Source organism: Paroedura picta, chromosome 1 (genome assembly GCF_049243985.1).
Source record: "Paroedura picta isolate Pp20150507F chromosome 1, Ppicta_v3.0, whole genome shotgun sequence".
In the NCBI taxonomy this organism is placed as follows: Eukaryota; Metazoa; Chordata; class Lepidosauria; order Squamata; family Gekkonidae; genus Paroedura; species Paroedura picta.
Window position 1 is genome coordinate 124,691,092 of NC_135369.1, and position 22,503 is coordinate 124,713,594.

At 40.4% G+C, this 22,503-nt stretch overlaps 1 protein-coding gene across 2 annotated transcripts in view; it reads left to right on the top strand.

Moving 5' to 3' along the window:
- The window catches only part of PDSS2 (decaprenyl diphosphate synthase subunit 2), a 107,211-nt gene extending 86,906 nt beyond the window's left edge, over positions 1-20,305 (top strand). The window contains exons 8-10 of one of the 2 annotated variants that reach the window (XR_013225277.1): positions 685-717; positions 10,817-10,909; positions 14,567-14,721. Coding sequence is in view for 1 of the 2 variants with exons in the window: in XM_077302800.1 (XP_077158915.1) it covers positions 685-717; positions 14,567-14,725 (192 nt within the window). In the remaining variant the exon portion in view is untranslated. Of the gene's footprint in view, positions 1-684; positions 718-10,816; positions 10,910-14,566 lie in introns of both variants that reach the window. The other variant, XM_077302800.1, reaches the window with a different exon arrangement.
- The last annotated feature ends 2,198 nt before the right edge of the window (positions 20,306-22,503 follow it).

Sequence of the window (22,503 nt, forward strand, 5' to 3'; positions counted from 1 at the left end):
ATTCAAATTTAATTAATTAATTAATAGCCAAAATATTATACTGTGATGGGGTGAAACATCCAGAATTCTTCAGGAAAGAAGAATACAAATAACTAGGGTGGCTCAGTTACAGAACTGGGGAAAAAATGGAAGGAAAATCTTGCCTTGGGGGAAGGGGGGGTAATGGTCCTACTGATGTTCTGAAGGTTGCCAGGTCTCTGCCTGGCTTCATGCAGATATGAGGAAATATTTAATAAGAACTATAGGATAAGCAGATTGGATATTTGTGGGACTACTGTATGTTTATTACTCAGGTCCATACTTCACCTCTAATGTCTTCTTCAAAGAGAAACCCATCTCTAGGCCCAGGAAGAAGCATCAGTAGTAGTACATTTGATTGAAGCAGTTCACAGTTCATGTTCTTCATTTTCCTTATACCCCTTTAAAAAACTTTCTGAAGGAGTCTGTTAGTAGAATAGGTTTTGTTCATTAAACAACTCAGCCTTTAGTTCTGTTTTCAGATAATAATGTTTGCTTTCTGCTCATTACTGTGAAGTATACTTGGGATCTCCATAGAGGAGAAAGGCAAGATATAAATGCAATAAATAAATATGTCTCCTTGTTTGTGTTTTATGGAGCTGCAAATATTTGGTTGAGTTGCAAATATCTAGAAAATGTAACTATTTTGATTTTTCTTGTTTTAAGGTGCAGATTAAAGGAACCTTAGACTATACTAAGGTAAGTAATTTTAAAGATATATATCTGTTTTATAACCCTCCTAAAGAGCAAAGTGTATATGTATGGGAACCTGCAGATACTCAGTTCATGTTTAATTTACTTGGTATTATGCTTGGTGTATGTGGACTCTGTGTCTCACCCAGTATAGGCATTTATCAAGCTACCTAATATGTGAACCAGATGTGAAATAACTGCTGGGGTGATCCTGATGGTCATGTAGAATGACAGGATGTTATATTGATTGACAGTGCTGTGGTGGAATCTGATAACCTTTTTTTTATAATTGCATTTTTTACCTTTTGAAAACTTGAAAGCATGGCATAAACCAACAAGAATTTTTTTTCCTGTGTTTTTGTTAGTGTACTGCCATTAACTCAAAATCAACGTAGGCACCTCTGACCAAGTGTCATGTTATGTTTTGGAGTACTCCATCCCCCCTCCCACCATTTTCCTAGAGTCACTAGAACAAATTTTTAGAACCATGCAAAATATTTTTTGGTCTAAACCATGCTGAATATGGCACCCATACAAGAATGTACAATGACTTACATTTTTGTGACAATTTGATTAATTTTTTAAGAGCTACCCTATAGAATGTGATCATGAATATCTGTTTCAAAAGCAGCTAGACACCATGAGCTCAAGTCACATATCTTACCAAGTTATCAAACAATCTGATCAAACTTTAGTGTGGGGCAGATTTGTATTCATGTTCCAGGACCTTTCCTACAGCTGTTACTGGTTAGCTTGAAGCAAAATATGAGCCAAACATTGGTTTTTAGCATAAATCTTGAGAAGCCACGTGCTGGAATTTAAAAAGTAATTAGCACTGGAACTGTTGAATGGATAAAAAAGAAATCTCCATGTTGGGCTGAGGTTGCTCAATTTATTGTCTGACAATCTGCCCTCAATCTGCCTTTACTCCAGCATATTGGAAAGCAGAAGGAAAGTGTTAAAATCAGAGCATTATAAATCCAGACAAGTGATCAGAGTAGGGTTACATAAAGTTACAATTTAGAATTTGACGTTCAGTTTCATAATGATATGCAAGGGATAGTAGAAGTACCTGTGTAGAAGTGCCCTCTACTATGTAGAAATAACTTAACACTAGCAAAGAATTAGATTTTGCTTGTTCTTCTACTCTCATTCTCCCATGGTCACATCTGTAGGCTGCTTTGGGTTCTTCTTGCCAACAAGTTCCTTCTATATCTTTTTCTGCCCTGTAACCAGTCTATGGTATTTTAACAAGTCCTTTTTAGATGTCTCTGCTGGAAACTATGTACTCTCTCTGGCAGTTAATCAGTTATTGATCCAGCATGATGATGTTTGATGGGCTGTTCCAGAGATAAAATGTTCTTTCCATAATATTCAAAGACTATAAAAGTAATGGAACAGAAACACTGTGGTTAAGTGCCTGTGGATTAGAGTCAGTTATCAAAATATCTCCTTGAAGAAAGAATTGGAATGAGAGGAAGATACATTTCGCCCAGCAATTTATGTACTGTATGAACTACAGTCATGTTTTGGTAGATTTAATTGCTGGTGATCAGAGGAGAGAAATATGAAGATGGATATGGTCACATGTAAAGAACTGACAATGGATTCTTACAAATGTCATAGTATTATGAATATACAAATGGGGAACCTGTGAGGATTCATGAGGGTTCTCATTTCTCCCCATGCTATCTCCACTTCCCTCTCATAAATCCAATAGCTTTCCTCCAATCCTTCCTTCCTTGTTTGCCTGTTATGAACTCCCTGGAAGGTAAAACAGCCAACCAGCTATCTAGTACCAGAGTCTGTAGGAATACTCTTCTAGCATGCAATCACCTTTGTTGGGAATTGAATATTGCAGGGAAGGAAGCTGCAGCTCTGCTTCAAGCAGAGACAAGGCAGTTTTGTATGTTGTGCTGCCTGAAAGAGAGTGCAGAATGAGGTTATCTTTACCTCTGGTGAAGGCAGAGTACCTGTGTTTTTAGGCCTGGCTCTAGTGATGTGCAGCTGTAGTCTAGCCCTTTAGAAAACTGGCATGCCTAGAACCCTTTGTGTCTGAGAGCAGGATCTAACTTGGTGTCTAGGCTGTAAAAACTCATCAAAAACAGAATATAAAATCCATGCTGAAGTTGAACTGAATAAATACATTTCAGTACTTCAGACTGTCTTTTCTGGACTGTTTTAGGAATCCTGTGTCCATCAAAGTGTTGTTTTTCAGCTCTTGCCTCAGTGTTCTCAGTGTCATCCCCATACTCCAGAAAACTTACCTCAAATTGGAGGTCTCCTGAATATAATTAGGGAAATTAGTGATTTAACTGGAGACTTGGCAAGAGGCAGAATCTCTATGGGATCTCCACCTATGTATATCTGGGTTATTCCCTTATGAAACTCTAAATAAACCAGTACAAAGTACTCTGAAAGTGTTCTTTATTAGAGAGGATTTAAGATGGTACACAAAAAGCATGTAAAATACACACTCAAGAGGTTTAAGGAAAACAAGAGACTGAGGCATTTTATTTACTTACTTACTTACTTACTTACTTACTTACTTACTTACTTACTTACTTACTTACTTACTTACTTACTTACTTACTTACTTACTTACTTACTTACTTACTTACCTCCCTCCCCGGAGGCTCAGGGCAGTTTACATAAAACATAGAAAGCAATACAAGAAACAATCCATAACATATAGATAACCATAACATTAATACTATTAACACTGATAATTGTAACAATGGTAACAGTGCAAACAGGTCCAGGAGCAGAATGCACTGATGTATTTCAGGGAGGGAGGGAGCAGGGACCCACAGATGTTTTTGATTATGCCTGGTCTCAACCAAATGCCTGGTGGAAGAGCTCCCTTTTGCAGGCCCTATGGAACTGTTTTAGCTCTGTCAGGGCCCTGATCTCCTCCGGGAGCTCATTCCACCAGGTTGGGGCCAGGTCGAGGCCAGGCAGGATCATTAGCCAGTTGTTGGTGGCAGAGCATAGAGCTCTTTGAGTGGTATAGGCAGGAAGGTGGTCCCTCAGGTACATTGGGCACTGACCATTAAGGGTAATTGCCACAGGACCTCCATCTTTGAAGGATTGAGTTTTAGACAACTCTGCTTGACCCATCTCATCACTGCTTCCAGGCAGCTGTCCATGACCCCGAAGGAAGGACATCAGCCACTGAAGGGCTGTCCCTCATATTCCGACATCAATGAGGCAGTGAGCTAGAAACTCATGGTCAACTGTGTCAAACGTTGCTGAGAGGTCTAGTAATACTAGCAGTACGGACCCGCCTCGGTCCAACTGGCAACGGAGGTCATCCATCAGGGTGCCTAGCACAGTCTCTACCCATGGCCAGGCCGGAAACCTGACTGGGATGAGTCTAGGACTGAACCTTCTTCCAGGAATGCCATTAATTGGTTTGCAACAGCCCTTTCTACCATCTTCCCCAGAAATGCTACGTGCGAGACAGGTCGGCAGTTATCAGGTTCTTGTGGGTCTAAATATGTTTTTTTCAGCAGTGGATGTACCACTGCCTCTTTCAATCAATCTGGGAATTCTCCCATTGTGAGAAATAGGTTGACTATCTCCCAGAGGAGGCCCTTTATGCTTATATCAGCTCTTTTTAGGAGCCACAATGGACAGTGGTCTAGTGGGTATGTGGTTGGCCTTGCTGTTGCTAGCATCCTGTCCACTTTGTGAGAGTGAGTTGTCTAAAGTCACTCAGTGTTTTCTCCAAAGACGGCTAAGGGGCCTCTAGTTCACTTTCTGTGTCTAAGGTTGGAGGGAGGTTGCGGTAGAGTGTTGAGATTTTGTCTACAAAATGACTCGCAAATGCCTCATAACTGATGTCCAATTGGCTACTGTATTGTTGCCCTTCTACCAGAGCATTGAGAGATCGAACTATCCTAAACAATTCAGCCAGGTGTGAATCTGCATACACAATGGTAGCCGAGTAAAAATTGGGTTTTACTGACTTCACCGCCATCTGATAGGCCTTCATCTGCATTCTATGTGATGTTCTCGAGGCTTCATCACGAGTCTTCCTCCAAACTCACTCTAGCCATCTCAGTTCCCGTTTCTCACTGCTCCTTGGTGTATCAAGGGGCCCGTTTGAGACAGGGGCGGAGAGGGCATCAGGGAGCTATTTCATCAATAGCAGTCTGCAATCTGTTGCGCCAGTTGCTGACCAGGCTATTGAGAGAAGTGCTGGGAGGCATTGGTTTCCACAGAGCATTCAGGAATCCAGTTATATCTATAAGTCTCTGTGGGAGAGCTAAAATTTGTTCGGTGCTCAACTGAGGAGGGGCTGGTAGCCTTAGCCTTCAGGGCATAGTGGTCTGGCCATGGCAGGCAGTTGCCGTGACCAGATCCACATTCAGACCCATGCCAGAAATGAGATTCAGGCTGTGGCCTGCTTGATGGGCGGGGCCAACAACAAACTGCGAGAGCCCTAGTGTTGCCATGGTTGACACCTGCCCAGTTCTAGAGGAGGGCAGCACAGCATGGACATTAAAGTCCCCCAGAATGAATAGTATGGGGAACTGTAGTGTCTGTCTCCAGTAAGGCTGGCAGAGCATCTGGAGGTACATTGGGCATGTGGTACACTAACCAGATCGCCACACTCTCGATTGATTCCCATCCAAGGCCAACACATTCAATGCCTGGTATTTACAGTGCAGGAAGGACCCTGAAGGAGAAAGCCTCTCAAGTCAGGATTGCCACCCCTCCTCTCCGCCTCACAGTCTGAGACTGGTGGAGGACAGATAATCCGGCAGGGGCTTGATCTTTAAAGGAGACAGTTTTGCCCTCCCTGGCCCAGATTTCTGTCACACCCACCAGGTCCACTCTTTGTTCTGCAAAGTAATTTTGCAGGGTAGTGGTTTTGTTGTTTATTGACCTGGCGCTGCACAGCACCAGTGTCAGAGGCAGGTTGTTTACATTTGCTTCCACCCTAGTGTCACGAGGGATGGGGGGGGAGTTCGGAGGGGGCCCAAGTATGGTTGAATTTTGATTCGGTGCATCTCCACCGTCCACTGTCTCTGCCTCTTATTATTGGGATCCCTGACCCTTTTAGGGCCCCTGCTGTTGCTTCTTCCCCAGTTCCTTTAAACATGGTGGGCTCCATATTTGATAGTGTGGTTGTGTGTTCCTATGGACACTGTTGGTTTTAGTTCTTAGTTTCTGTGGTTTGGCTAGGGTTGTTCTCGAACCCTGGTTCTGTGCTTGTTGGGTATTTGGTTTCTAATTTGTGCGTTGAGGGTTTGTGTGTTTGTGGAAGGTTAGCCCTGGTTTTGGGGGGAAGAAACACTAATTACCATCATAACGTGAAGAGGGAAATCTGTGAATCTGTGAAACAGCCAGCACTTTGTGGAAAGAAGGAAGTCCAGTGGTCTATATAAAGTGCCCAGGACATGTACATGGAAGAGGAAGGCAGGCGCACACACACACAAGTTGTGGTGAGCAGAGGGTCCCAGAAAATACACAGAGACATACGCTCATCACTGATGCTAAGTGGTCTATTTTTATAGTGAAAAAATGTTACCTTGGGTTATGCTGATATGCTAGCCCCTAGAACAGGGATAGTCAAACTGCGGCCCTCCAGATGTCCATGGACTACAATTCCCACGAGCCCCTGCTAGCGAACGCTGGCAGGGACTCGTGGAATTGTAGTCCATGGACATCTGGAGGGCCGCAGTTTGACTACCCCTGCCCTAGAACAATAGACTGATGAGATTTCTTGTGCTTAACAATGACCATAGGAGACACGTGATGGACTTGTCCACGTTTGGACAATGCTCTGGGAGAAACCTTTATGGGTTCCCAATAAATAGACAATAACCATGATTGCTCTACCCGAGGAGAACTAAAGGTGTTAATGTTTCTGGAGGACCCCTTGAGGACCTGATAGGAAGCTGTTAAAGTGGGCAGTTGTTAAGAATTGCTAATTATCGACAGTGCTGTGTGAAGGAAAGGAGAGATTGACAAGATTAGTTACCATTCTTGGCCTATTATCCCAAAGGAATGTATCTCTTTTGAATGAGGTGCAACCAATTAATGATTCAGCCCATACATTCCCACAAAAGCTTATCTAAGCATTCAGGTATGTCTTGGAGACTAACATCTGACTGGCGTCCATGTATCTATTCCTTCTTGAGAGAAGATAGTGTGTTTTTGCTGTGAATGTCAACTGGACCACAGTAATTTCTGTTTAATTAGTTAGAAAGCTTTTCTATTCTAGGTACTGGAATTACTGTGAAGCTTTATATTTTTGTTTTGCAAATGCAAAGGTGGGGGAGGAGTTAAATCACAAAACATTGCAACCTGCTGCCATGTTCCAATGTTTACCTTGTCAGTATCAGTAAGCTGATGTTATTCATCTCTTATCATTTTTAAGGACCTTCTCACCCAAAGTAGTTCCTTGAAGTATTCAAATTAAGGAAACAATTTTTATGGCAAAGGACTACAATACTGGTATCTTATAGTTCTGGCAATAATATTTTATTAATATTTAGGGTCTTAAAATATGCTTTTAAAAATTGTATTCCAAAAATATTGTCAGTCATCAAATATGGAACACAAAATTTTATATTTTATTTTGAATGTCCCTTATCTGACCAGTACAATAAGGAACACTGATACTGCCTTCTTGAGGAATTTTTGGCTACTGGAATATTAGGCATGTAATATATTATAGTAAAATGTTTACAATGGGATTGCAGCTGGCAGGTAGCAAAACCATTGGGCAAGCATTGTGTTGAATACTGTGGGAGCTCCATAAGTGCTAGCCTCAAGCTGTGCTTTTGTGTATCTGTAGGATTAGGACATCAAGCTGTGAACTAAGCACATTTATGTGAAAGTAACGCTGAAAACAAATGCTCTCTTACAGATAAATATACTTACCTAGGTTGGCAGGCTTTTTCTTTAATTCCTTCTGAAAAACTGGACCTGAGTGTATAAATATATTGCTAATTATTTATTTTGGGATTTATATTCTGCCCTATCTTTGAAAACTAAGGGCAGATAACATAAAATACATAAAAGTTTGATAAATATGAAATAAATGTAAAATTAAACATTAAAACACCAAAATAAATATTAAAATATTAGTTATTAAAATTGCCCCTAGTGCTTTCTCATATGGGGCATGGGGAGGGGGTTCTATGGAAGAGTTCCCAGTAAAGTATCAGTTGGATAGAGGCCACCAGTTTCTGATGTTTCTTCTGGCCTCAACCATAGGCCTGGTGGAACAGCTCTGTCTTGCGAGCCCTGCAGAACTGCCAAAGGTCTCAGAGGTTCTGATCTCATTTGGCACAGTATTCCACCAGGCCAAAAAAGCCCTGGCCCTGGCTGAGTCCAGTTTGATCTCTGATAGTGCACAAATTTCTCAGTCCTGATGAAATGTCTTCCTTTGGCGATAGAACTTTCTAGGTTCATACTCCATGGTTGAAGTAAAAACATTCAGTGTAATTTTGTAGAATTCTAAACTTTGTATTACAGTATTAAAGCTAGGATTGCTAAATAACTTCCCTTTACATCCTCTTTGGTTTTTGCCAGGAAGACCTACATTATTATAGCTATTATTTAAACTAAATGCTTGTTCATTTGCTGTTTGGATAGGATAATTAAATAAGATGTTAACATGCTCATCTGCAAACACCATTTCTAATGTTGAAACATTCCAGCAGAATATGTGGGAAAGTAAATCTGTTAGCTACAATGTGTTTAGGCCCCATTTCAAGGTAACATGTTGGTAAGGATGATGATCACTTGCCAAGGCAAAAGGTTCCCTACATGAGAAAACAAATTTAGAAAATACAGCACATAACATTGCAAACACTTAATGCATTAGTTAGTTCCTTGACCACAAATCAATTTAAGATTGCTTTTTTTAATTAAGAAAAGCAAGTTACGAGGATAGATATTTGATGTCCTGATAAGAGCTGTGCTCCCCAGCCCCCCTTTTGGTATGGAGAGCTGAGATCTAGATCAGGGGTAGTCAACCTGTGGTCCTCCAGAGGTTCATGGACTACAATTCCCATGAGCCCCTGCCAGCATTTGCTGGGAATTGTAGTCCATGAACATCTGGAGGACCATAGGTTGACTACCCCTGATCTAGAGGACAGCAAGGCTTTTGAGCTTTTGGGGCAGGATTGAGTCGGAGTGAGATTCTGAGTGAGAGTTTGGGAAACAAAGAGGGCCATTTCGCATGGCTTCAAAATAGCACAATGGTTGCTAATTGGAAACGCTACTAATTTGCCATAACCCACGACGTCGTAGACAATCTGCAACAATCCTGAAACCGACCCGCAAAAAGCGCTTCGTTGTAGCGCTTTCAGGGGAATCCAGAAAAGTGGATTCACCCTCCGGATAGCGATACACTCCTGCAACCAATCTGCAACAGTAGCGCTAAAGACCTGTGCGTTACCATTGTTGCTGGTTCTTCAAAGTCCCTCCCCCTGGCTCTCTCCTCCAAACTTCCGGCGAAGCGATCGCCATTTTTTTTTCTCCGAGCGAGCGGGGATAAACGCACCAGCGAGCCTCTTTCTGTTTAGAGGCTTCCCTGGCTTCAGTCCTTCACCTTTAGTCACTAAGCACAAACCACATAAAAGCCCGTTTGCTGAAATAAAGTCCCTTTATTTTTTACACATAAATTCAGCCGAAAATCGGGCCCGTGAGAGGGGGGGGATTTTTTTTTTATCACTCGAGGCAGCGTGCAAACGATCATACAATCAAACGACAGCTCACATTAGGCAGCTGGATGGGTCTCTCCGTAGCAACGAATCTACCTAGATTCGTTGCTATGGGTCGGTTTTTTTTTTAAAAAACCTTTCTTAAAGGGAAAGGGGCTGTTTGGGAGCATGCTAACGGCTGCCCATTGGCTGCTTGACGGCCAGGGGCGGGACGAGCTTGGCAATAGCGCTTCCTTTCTAGCGATTTCTGCCGAGACCGGAAGCCTGTGGGAAACGCTAAAAAACGCAACTGATTCCACTACAAAGGCAGGTATGCATAACGACGAATTCCACTATTTTAAATGGCGATTTTTCATTCCGCAAACAATTTGCAACAAAGATCCCCATGCGAAAAGGCCCAGAGGATTACTGAAGTGGATGGTTTGTTGACTAAGTTACTTTAGAGAGAGGTTTTTATCAGTGGTTGGATAGGAAGCTGAGGCTAGGGCTGTCTGGAAGGAAGCTGAACGTATTTGAAAAACTATACCTGATTGGTGTGTTTGCTTTCCAGGGTTTGGTAGGTGTCTTAGACTATATGGCTCATATTGGGACTGAGATAGATGTGATAGTATCCATGTGCATTCACATTTGTGTGTGTGTGTGTGTGTGTGTGTATGGGGGGTAAGGTGCATTCCCCTGTTCAGAGCAATCTTTGCAGCCTGACTGTAATAGAAGAGGACCAGGTTGGAGAGAAATGTGCTTCAAGTAACAAAGTCTGCATCTCTCTAGATATAGATCTTCTTTTGTATAAGATTAGGAATGCAACCTGCAATGCCTTTTCTTTTATTATTAAGCTCATATGGCCAAAGGTCTTGACTTGAGCATAAAATAAATAAATCACAGCGGGATAACACAAGTATTACAAAACATGCCAGAACAGACAAGAAGAAAATACAGAATAATAAAAGTACATATATCTCTTAAAAGTATAAAAACATGGATTAATATGAAATACAGTTTCACCACCAAGTTTATACATCTGGTTGCCACATGTCATCTCATTAGTCTCTCAGAGAAGGACTTTCTCAGCAATGTTGAGGTTCAAGTCAAGGCAAAGGTTTTCTTCTCCAATCTCCTTTTTTTTGGATCTCAGCTGGTTTCTTTTAAAATTGTGGAAAAATGTACCAAGTTATCATTGCCACCACCTCATCTGCTACAGGATGAAGAGACTGCCCTATATTTTTAATTATTAAAAGCTTTTAGAAATCTGTATAACATTGTAAAATTAGAGGTACAGAAATCTAGGAACTGTGTTAGAGGAAAAAATAAAATGGATCTAGAAAGAATCAGAAACATGTAGTGCATAAGAGAATGTAGTTAAAATTTGCTTTAAAATCAGATGTTCTTTGTCAGAGGTACTTGCATGCATACTTGTATAGTTGCAGGATTTGAGAAGCTCACATCGCAACTGAACGGGAGGGGGGCACAACTCTTCAACATCTGCATCCTTACCATTAAGAAAGAGAATCTTGGTAAGCCAAAAACTGTCACTCCTGAGAAGTAACCCCCCCAAAATAGTTAGCTTGGTGTAGTGGCGGTTTCTAGTTTGGCGAGCCGGGTTTGATTCCCTGCTTCTCCACATGCAGCCAGCTTGATGACCTTGGGCTTGTCACAGTCCTCTTAGAGCTGTTCTCACAGAGCATTAATGTTAGGGCTGTCTTAGCCCCACCTACCTCACAGGGTGTCTGTTGTGGGGAAAGGGAAGGTGATTGTAAGCTGTTTTCAGACTTCTTCAAGTAGTGAAAAATTGAGTACAAAAACCAAATCTTTTTCTGCTTGCTCTAGAATTCAGGGAAATTTTTGATTAGTAGAAACAGGAATTTATCTACAGACATTATTGACATGACTAAATTAGGGGGAAAGCATTCCTGACTATCATAAAGACTGCCTGAAATGAAGGTCCAAGCTTTAGAAAAGCTGGAAACGGTAGGCTGGCCAGCCTCAAAACTCAGTCCAAAATCAGGCCTCACTGCATTTTTATGCAGGTTTTACATCTTTACAGATGTGAATTATTCTTGCTTATAAGCATGTATTCAGAGGCATTTGATCTGAGATACCAGACTGTGGTTATTGGATGAACGCCTGTTGTTGCAATTTGTGTTGCTGTGTTGTTTTAATTGATTGATAATTTACTCTCTTACATCAGGAATCTTGGGCCACTTAAAAATAGGAAATAAACATAAGTAGGATATATCTTAACTTAAGGTTGTTTAGGGAGAGCAAGTGCTGACTGCCTCAGATTTCTAAAGTGTTAAAGGAGCAAACAAAATAGTATACAGTAGGCAAAAAGGGGGGGGGGTTCCTTGTGTACACACAGAGCCCTTCCCTTTTTTTGCCTATCAGATTTCTAAAGAACATTAAGTTACAGATTTGTAGCTGGCTCCTGCACCTTCTCAAATGTGATATCTCTGCCACTCTACCCCTGATAAAAGTCACAGAAGTTCTTCACGGATTCAGCAAAACATCCACATCATTGCAAAGCCTGAACATTTGTAAATGCTAAGGCACACAATAACAGACAGAAGCAGTATAAGTGGCCATTTCCATTTAATTCTAGTCATATGATATACAACTCTCTGGGAGAATGCTTAATTGATGGAGCTGCATACTTGCATATCATAAAAAACATATTTCCCCAAAAGTATAGTACTAAGTAATGTGGAAAATAAAACTTTTATGAATTGGGACAGGAACGCTGAAGTACTATGCCATGCTATGCTGATTTTATCCTCAAATATACATAATGAATTCACTTAAGTTTCATGTTTAGATAAGAGTCATTCATTATATATAGAGGAAAGAACATGCCTACGTAAAATGGTTCTCACAGCTGTGTTCTGGCTCTCAAGGTATTTTCATATCATTTAGTGTCATTTTCTAGAAAAGTGTATCATTTAAATACTGCAGGAGAATTTCCTATACTGCCTTTTAATTCTCTATATACTTGTGTGTTCTTTCATGTGCCATGGAGAGAGGGCACTTATTAATCTCGTCCTCCATTTTAATTATATGGGGCATAAATTTATGCTAAGTGAGAACAGTTCCTGATCACAGTCAAGAAGTCTAGGGGGCTTTCCGCACAATGGTTGCCAATTGAAAACGCTACTGATTTGCCATTATGCACAACGTCGTTGACAATCTGCCACACACCTGAAACCGATCCGCAAAAAGCGCTTCCTTGTAGCGCTTTCAGGGAAATCCCCAAAAGTGGATTCACCCTCCGGAAAGCGCTACACTCCTGGAACCAATCTGCAACACTAGCGGGAAAGTTCTGTGCGTTACCATTGTTGTGGTTTCTACAAAGTCCCTCCCCCTGGCTCTCTCCTCTGATCTTCCGGCGAAGCGATCGCCATTTTTTTTCTCCGAGCAAGCTGAGATCAAATCACCGGTAAGCCTTCGTTTACCCAGTGAGGCTTCCCCGGCTGCAGTCCCTCCCCAGAGCTCTTTACAGTCACTAAGCACAAACAACAGAGAAGCCCGTTTGCTGATGTATTTTCCCTTTATTTTTTACACTGTTTTCGGCCGAAAATCGGGCCCGTGAGGGGGGGGGGATTTTTTTTTTCACTCGGGGGGAGCGTGGCAACGATGAAACGACAGCTCAAACACACCTGCCAGTTGGATCCGTCTCTCCGTTGCAACGAATCAACACATATTCATTGCAACGGGTGTGTTTAAAAAAAAAACCTTTCTTAAAGGGAAAGGGGCTGTTTGGGAGCATGCTAACGGCCGCCCATTGGCTGCTTGACGGCCAGGGGCGGGACGAGCTCGGCAATAGCGCTTCCTTTCTAGCGATTTTTGCTGAGACCGGGAAGCTTATGGGATACGATGGAAACGCAACTGGATTCCACTACAAAGTCAGGTATGCATAACGACGAATTCCACTATTTTAAATGGCGATTTTTCATTCAGCAAACAATTTGCTACAAGGATCCCGGTGCGGAAAGCCCCTAGCTTTTCTGCCTTGTTCCACTTGGCATCTAGCTTACTAGATGTGTAAACAAACAATATACCAGGTGTTCAAAATAGCAATGGAATGGAATGTATGGTGTCTACATTCGGTCATTACAATAAACTGAGGTTTGTTTAAACTTTGGATTGGTGCTCAGTTCCAACCAACAAATTCTAGTTTGTTTGTACCATCTGCATTTGGACTTCACCACTCACTGGTGGTTGATCAAAACACTGCTTATAAACCATAGTTTGTTGTGGTATCTGAATGCAGCAAGAGGATGTGCTAAGTCCTGTGGTATTTGTTGATACACATACATACATGTCCATAGCACTTTGTCAATAGAGAAGAGATAATGATCCCATAATACATTGTAGAAATAGAAGATTTATATAAGTCACGTTTCAGGTAAAGAAAGCACTTGAAATCTCTGTTATTTTAAAGAACAAATTAAACACACTTAACTTTCAATAGTAATTGAAAGTGTTTGATTCTAATGGCGTCTTGCCCATAAAAGGCTCCAGATGGATATTTGAAACCTTCTGTCACCTTCTTAATCCCTTAGAATTGTGTGACTTTTGATGTCCAAAGACCTTCCAATGAGCAGTCTTTTAGGGAAACAATATCATTGTGTTTATTTTAGAAGCCTGCCTGATTCCACCTTGGAATGTATAGAGATTATACAGTTGCAGTGTTTGGTGATCACCCACTTGAGATTAAACCTGTTTTACTCCTGATGAATAAGGTCAAAGAGCAAAAAGAGTAAAGCAGTTTACTACTGCAAGAATCCTGGAAATTTTTATTGAAATGCATATGTTTACCTTGTTCAAGCGTATATACAAAATGAAAAAATAATGCATATACTTTGTTGGTTCTGAAATTCAATTAAAATGTATTTTATAAATTATGTAAGGCAAAGCTGTACCAGAGAATCATACATGTGTGGGAATACTTCAGCTACATTCATCTTTGAATTGTTTGTCTGTTGGGAAGGATAATTTAAATTGATTGGAGTTTTCATTGGTAAGAGAGTACCAAAGGAGGGGTTTTGTGTTTTATTTTTGCTATTATTTAGCTTAATTGCCCTTTGTGGATCAGATAATAAAGATACTGAGTCCATAAAGTTGCATACAGTGATTTCTGTCAAAACTGATGATCTTGTGCATGTGTTTTCTAACAGTTGCAAGATGCAATCAAGACTGGCAAAGGTGTGACTTCAGCTATTGACCTATGTCGTTTCCATGGAGACAGAGCTGTGGAAGCACTGGAGTGCTTCCCTCCCTCTGAGGCCAGATCTGCTTTAGAAAACATTGTTTATGCTGTGACAAGATTTTCATGATGTACAGTCCGGGGAAAAAAAAGAAGAAATGACTGTTCATCTGCTGAACAACAGATAATAGTCACCAAAGTTGAAATTTGCCATCACTTCACATCTTAATGTGTTAGTGGCCCAAAAATTTGTTTCTGTTCCACTCACCACATTTCCCGAATGAACATATATCCTTCGGAACTGCAACAAACAAAATTAGGGGAAAAAAGGTCAAACAGTTTTCGCTTGTCATGCCAGAAGCACACTTGAGGCTGCACCAGTAGAAATAATTAATGAGACTCGCTTCTGTGACCTCAGCAAATGGACAGGAAATAAGTCCTTATTGATTGGACATAGCCAGGGATGGCGCCAGTGTGGTGGCCTGTGGTTTTCCTGCACTAGAGAAGACAGAGGGGGGCGTGAAGCTGCAGGTGTCGGAAGGAATGCTTTCTAAATCTGCCACAGAGAGGGCTGTTTAAATCCCGAATTAATGTACCAATTCATCAACATGAAGGGCAGCTCAATGAATTAGCGAGAGGAAGGAAAGTTCTTTTTATCTGACTACATTCAGCCAAGCCTCCTCACATTCTGTTGTTTATGTATTTAAATATAAAATTGCTTTGTGCCTGATGTGCTGTGTGTTTCAATCTTGTGGAGAGAAAGCATTGGGCTTTATGATAAAAATATGATACTGGATAAAACAACAAATGTATGTGAAGTCTTCAGTTTGATTCAAAGGATGGGCTTTTGGGACTTTCCAAGAGGGTGCAGCATTTTCTCTATCCCACAATCTTTTCCAACTAGTTTCTCCTGTATTTTTCTAGATTTGTACAATATTTTGTTATCATTCATGCTGAATAAATACTTCTTCATACAACCCTACATCAATCCAGATGAATAAAGGATCATTCTCCCCCCCCCCCCCACCCCTTGCTAGTACAGGATTTCATTCCCTGAATAGATGTATATTACATGAGAAGTTTTTTAACCTTACTGTGTCAAATGTTAAAGTCCAATTACAGAGAGAATACAAGGTATATCAGAAGCCTGCAATCTGACACTGTCTCTATTTTGTTCATAGGAGATGATTTTTGTGGTTTGCACGCTTGCAATCTGAGAACATCGTTGACAAGGAGGCTGAGTTTACATAAATGATCCAGATTGAGACTCAGCTACCTTTCTTCCTTCTGTGGTGTAATTACAGCCCAATCTGGAGACAGCTAGCACAGCAAACAGATTTCATTACATTGCTCTCTTGAACACTAAGTGGAGTTATTTCAGTTAACTTCTTCATGCACACACACTACATTGAAGTGTCACAGCCCTTCTGTATAATGGGCCAGCATGTTGAGTTTGACAATTTTTTAAAGAATCACAGTTACACATTAAAGAGGCTCACGGGCAAGATTTAATGTATGTTAGGACCCTTACACAGAGCTAATTTTAAAGCACATTTTTATTAAAATGTTGCTCTCTTACTAAGCTAAGTTATTTAGAAAACAGATAGGAATGCAATTTGCATCATCGCAGTTTTGAAGTACAATCAGAGACTTCTTCTGGAAAGGGAAGATTAACAGTTAGACAGTTAACATTTCTCAGAGTATATGATTTTGACATCTTAGTATTTAGTGTTTATATATTTCAATTTTTAATGCATCATCACCAACTGTAGTAGTACATAGTACAAGATACTGGCTACAGGATAGTCTTTTGGCAGGTAGAATTTTGGTAGCAGGAACTTTACCTAAGCACAGTCTGATGGGACTTCTTTAAATGCTTTGCTGCTGGCAATTTTGTGGTGGAGGAGTTCAATGGCTGCTTGTTGATATGTCTTAGTGTAATCAAGTGATGCTTTGAGGAGGGTCCCCTCTGGTGCTGCAGTGTCCTACAGAATTCAGGTCCCCCGGGAGATGCAACCTTAGGGTGAGGAAAGGAAGCTTGAGGTACAATCACTTTCATTGGCCTTCTATTTGGCTCTTCTGACTGATTTCTCTTAGCTTTCAGAGACTATTCAGCTATCCATCTCCTCCTTGGTTGTGTGAGCTCTCTTTTAGAATCTCTATCCTGTAATGTCCTAGGGCCAGATCTGACCCCCAATTCAGCGCAGTGAGCTACATCACCAAGGAAAGTCTGTGAAGGGAAGAGAACTGTCCCCACCAAGCTGGCCACATCATAAATGATTGTGCTTCCCCTCACCAACTAGATGGAAGCATCTCTTAGGGATGAAGGCAGTGGCAGGCATCTCTGTGATCTCCATCTTCATCCCACAAGTCTGCACACCCTTAAGGAGCTCCTAGTATGGGTTGGATCCTCATTGCCTCACCCTCTGGATTGCTATGTATGAGACTGGTATGACCACATTACTTAGACCTTTAACCAGCGTACTGTAGTTTGGAGAACTATAGTTTCCCAGCAACAAAATGTTACTTATCCAGCAGTCTTAAAATGTAATGATCTCCAGCAGAAGGTAGCCTGATCCTATTCAACAAATAAGAAATAACTGTTTACTTAGTAAGCGTTACAAAATCATTACCAAAGGCTTCCACAAGGATGTAAATGGTTTTTACAATTCCTTATTCAGTTGGGATCATGGGAAAGCTTCAGAAACACTGTACCCAAAGTTTCCTATGTCTATACACTGTATCCTGACGCTTCAGTGATCAGCTTCTTTTAAATACTTCAGCCACTTGAGTTATGCAAGTGCGAAGATGACAGTTCGAGCAGATCTTGAATATATGTACCTTTGAATTTTTTTTTAATTGTTGAGGTGACAGTGCCAGGAAATCCTAATTACCCACATTATCTGCAAGTCTTTGAGAAATTTGGGCAGGTACACTTTCTCCCACCTACCTCTTGCCCTTGCATTTATCCTGTTTTCTTCACACCAGGATTAAATGAGTTTGGAATCCTGGTTTGTAGTGAAGAGCACAAAACACAGTTTATGGCGTAGCTATAATAACAAATTAGGATTTGTTGTAAAAGTAAAATCTTTAATTATCAAGGAGAGAAAACAGAAGTCCAAAGACACCCTGGGCACATTCATGCTTGTTATAGTGGTTGAAACATACCACCCAATTTCAGTTAAAGCTGTTACTCTGTCCTGTTACAGACACAAAGTGATGTATGATTAAATGAAAAGCATAATTAGACCTGGAGAGAGAGAGAAATATGCATATGGAGCTAGCTCATTTTGTCATCAGTCTGAGGTTTGTTTTATAACTTCTCAAAGTTTCTTTACAGGATGATGGATAAGAGCAAGCAGCCTGATCCACTTGCAACTTGTCTTGTGCCAGTTCTTACTGAAATGATTAGAAGGTGGGCAAGATCAATTATATGGGAAAAGAGGAATTTAAATAATTGCTACACTAAATAGAAGCTACAAATGTATTTTTAAAATGTCCTACGTCGAAGGAGCTACAATTTAAATATACAGCACAATCTCTACTACCACCTGAATAACTATAGTTTCTTTCATCAAACTGTACTTACATTGAAACATGATCAAGTGGTTCAGTCGGTTCTGTCAAGATTGCTGAGTGACTTTAAACAAAACCACTCAATCTTCTAGCCAATGTTTTTCAGTCTGTAATATTGAGATTAACTTTCATTGGTGTGCAGGGAGGTTGTGAAATCTGATTCATTGTGTAATGCTTTGAGATTGTCAGTTACAGCTGTAACAAAAATGCAGTTATTTACTGCTAGTAAATGTAGCTTACTCTCCTGGCTGCTGTTGAACACGCTCTGCCTAAGTTTGCAATTTGGGTGGGGGGGGGGGAGGCCTAACCCATCAAAACTGAAGTGACTTTCCCATTTGTAGCTGATTAATTGTCTTTCTGAAAGAGCTTGTTTTCCTCAAAGGAACAGCACCCTGCCTAGAGTATTCAGTATCCTGAATTTTCAATGATAGATGTTTCTAGTAAAACACCACATGTCACTTTTTGTCTGTTATAGAAGTAACAAAACAATTTTGATAGCCTTGCAAGTCAGTGAAACTCAAATATCTTTTATGTGATAGTGTTAATGTTAATAGAAAGGGCAACATGAAGTACTCTGTGTTAAAAAGTTAGCCTGTTGTACTGCTCCCTTCTGGCTTTGTGTGCTCTTATCCTACTGAAGGATTGTTGGGAAATGAAAATATCCTTTCAGGTACAGTGTACAGGAATTCTTAGTTTAATTTTTTTAATTTCCTTAAGTATATCCTGCTGTGTCCATAACTGTGACTAGCAAAGTCAGTGAAGCATAGAATACCCTTAAAGCCAAACAATGAGTTAAAAGACTGTGCTGCTCATAATATATGGTTTTATAATCATGTACGTTTTTTTCTTCAGGTTCTATAGAGCACTACCATAATATTAAATTAGTGTCTAAAAATCATTGTTACCTTTCATGTTAATCAGAAGAGTACTTTGGCTCCCCCGTGTGTAAGAGTTTCTTATACTTCAAATGAAACCCTGTATAATTTTTCAGACTCTGTCTTTTTAATATGTATGCTGAACAAAAGTATGGTTATTGATTTCTGTCATAAAAAATGCAGTAGTCTGTTTTTAATTTATAATATTTTGTTTAAAATAAAAAGATAAAAGTTGTTATAAATGTACTTTGGGGATTGTTTTAAATCAGAAGTTGATGTACACAACAGAACTTTTCTGTTGAGTACCTTTCCACTTAAAAATAAAAACAACCTACCACAAGGTAAGAAATCATTTTTTAAAATGTATTGGAGAGCAAGTTTTATTATACTTAATAACAGTTATTAAAAATGAAATTGCATTAAATCAGACGTTAGTTATTGCCTTAATATGTACAGTTCAAACATGACAATTTGAAAGGCATTTTATTAGGCAGAAATGGTGAAATAGAAGAATGACAGACAGAACCACCAATGAGAGACCCACCTGACCTGGTCATTTTATCATGGATGTAGACTATAATTGGAAATAATGGCACAAAACATTTATGACTGAACATTTTTTTTAATAAATCACATGTCTATAAAGGGGTTATATGTCATTTTCTGCCCCCTCCCCAATTTACTAGGAACTCTCACCATTTGCCAAAGCATTTATCTACTTCTGTATTTTCTACTGCTTATTTACACCATCTTAAATTAATACACTCTTCTTTGTCTGTGTTTTCAATTCTCTCTGAACATGTTATCTGCTTAGTTTGATTTAAAGAAGCAGTCACGGTTAATACTCCTCATTGTCATTTTAGTTCATTACCTTAGAAGAGGCAAAGGGGCTAGATCTTGATGAAGGCCACAATTACTTATGAATTAAGAAACTGAGTAAAAGATTATAACACAAGAAAGAAGTCATGCAATCAGAGATGGATTTTTTGAGAATATGGTTTATATGATGGAATATATTGAGCTCCTCAAACTCTACTTATGTCCCCAATAGAAGCTCATTATGATAAGAATACAAGAAATAAAAATTACTTTTAAAATTATGGCATGATGATAAACACTCAAGGGGAAATAAAGACTTAGCAAGATATTAAAATGAAAATGTAAACATTCAATGGCTGATATATTATCAGTTAGTCTCAAGACTAAAGGAGCGTGAATATTGAGGTTGAGTTCTAGGAGATGAGACTGAATTTAGTAACTGATTATAAAAAAGAGCATTTACTATGATAGATGCATAAGATTTTACTCCATCTAGAAGAAGAAGAAGAAGAAGAAGAAGAAGAGTTGGTTCTTACATGTCGCTTTTCTATACCCGAAGGAGGCTCAAAGCGGCTTACGGTCACCTTCCCTTTTCTCTCCTCACAACAGATACCCTGTGAAGTGGGTGAGGCTGAGAGAGCCCTGATATCATTGCTTGGTCAGAACAGTTTTATCAGCACCGTGGCAAGCCCAAGGTCACCCAGCTGGCTGCATGTGGGGGAGTGCAGAATCAAACCTGGCATACCAGATTAGAAGTCCGCATTCCTAACCACTACACCAGACTGGCTCTCTAGAAATGGAAGATGAACAAATGAAAAAATGTAGGACTAAGTGGATATAAAATCCTAAAGAACAGATATCCTAAAGAACAGATAACATTGAGGATGACTGTGGGGAAAAGATATCAAATTTACAGTCAGCCAGACACTAGGAGAAAAGTGATGCAAAATGTTTTTCAGATATTGAGATCCAAAAGATATTGAGAAAGCGCATAAAAACTATAAAGGGATATATTAAAAATGTCAATGGAACCTTCATTTATATGTGGTGAACTTGCCAAAAAGAAAAAAAAAGATATTGGGAAGAAATACATGGGAAAATGCAGAATATAGTAAAGTTTAAATTCCCAGTGGAAGCAAAGATAAGGTGATTTGCTTAACTAATTGCCAACCATTTTAGAAGAACTATTTAAATAAATTGTGCCAGTGCTATTTATGCAGCAAATTGGAAGCTAGATATCTGTCCACATTTAGAAGCATGGGAAAATAAACTTGTTGAATATGCAATAATGGCAAAATTAACAACCTTGTTTTTTCAACACCCTTTAATGTGATGTAATGATAGACAAGCTTTCATGAAAGTTACCTTCCTCACTTCTCCTGATTTTTATCTACTTTAAGTAGCTACTATAGAGATAGTAAGCTATGTTTTAGGCTAAATTTGTTCAACTAAGTAGTAAAGTGTGACTAGCATGCTAATAGTGTGCACATGATGAGATGTGTGTGCACATGATAAGTGTGCACATGATAAGATGCCTCAAATCCTTATCCACTGGTCCTCTTACTATTTTGGGGACTGGCTGGGTGGTGGCATGTGTCTGGCCCCTGACGAGTGTCCGAGCTCAAATTCGGCCCAATCAGGCCCATACAGTTGCCACCCTCCATTGCTGGCCATTCACCTCTCTGCTCACGGATGCACTTGGCTGCCGGAACCAGCACATCTGCCATGGTCCACTACTCCACCCGCATGATGGCAGAGCATGGCAGCTGGTGGCGGCGGTAAGGAGGGCCCACCTGCGCCACCAAAGAGACCAAGCTGGGTGCAGAGGACACAGGAGATGAGGCAGCAGCAGTGAGCGACACAGCCAGTGCAGTACTGCCTGCTGAGGGTTGCTGTTGCCACCTGCGCTACAGAGTCTGCGCTCGCAGAGGGCCCTCAGAGGGAACGCCGTTGCTGCCGGGGACAGGTAGGGTGACAGCTGCCTATGGCCCCCACGGTGCCCGCCAGCCCTCACGCCAATGTGCCTCTGACCCACCACCTTCAGTGCTGGGAGGGGGCCAGAGGCTTCTCTGCGCCATCAGCCTGCCTCCCGCCCCCCCCCCCCTTTCTGCCACTAGCACCCGCTGCATTTAATACTGCAGCGGCCTTCCACACTAGTCTTATATAATGCAAGAAGACCTATGATGTATATGTGCTGGAGATAGAGAACAGGCATGCCATAGAAAGTATTCACCAAAGATAGGATTTAAAAACCAATATCCACTGACAAAACCTTGCAAGTCCCCAAGGTTCAACTTAAACTCCATTTTTATAGGACTCAATTCTAGTACATATTTTTACATCTTTGCTGGATCTACCTTGTCTAAATGTTAGCTTCTCTGGCATCCTTTTCTTTCATTTCTAGAAGATAGTTGTGTACTCCTGCTGTCATCAGTTGCTCCAAATAATGGAAAGCTTGTTGGTTTCTATTAGAGCACAGAGGATGGTACCTTGGAATAGAAAGTTGACTTACACTATCTCCAGTTCTCTTGGCCCTATGAGTTGATTTTTTTTAAATTGAGAAGCAGATAAACTTCCTGATGTAATCGTTTTGCTGAAAGCATGATTGGGAAATGAACCATTCCTTCCCTTGGCTGAT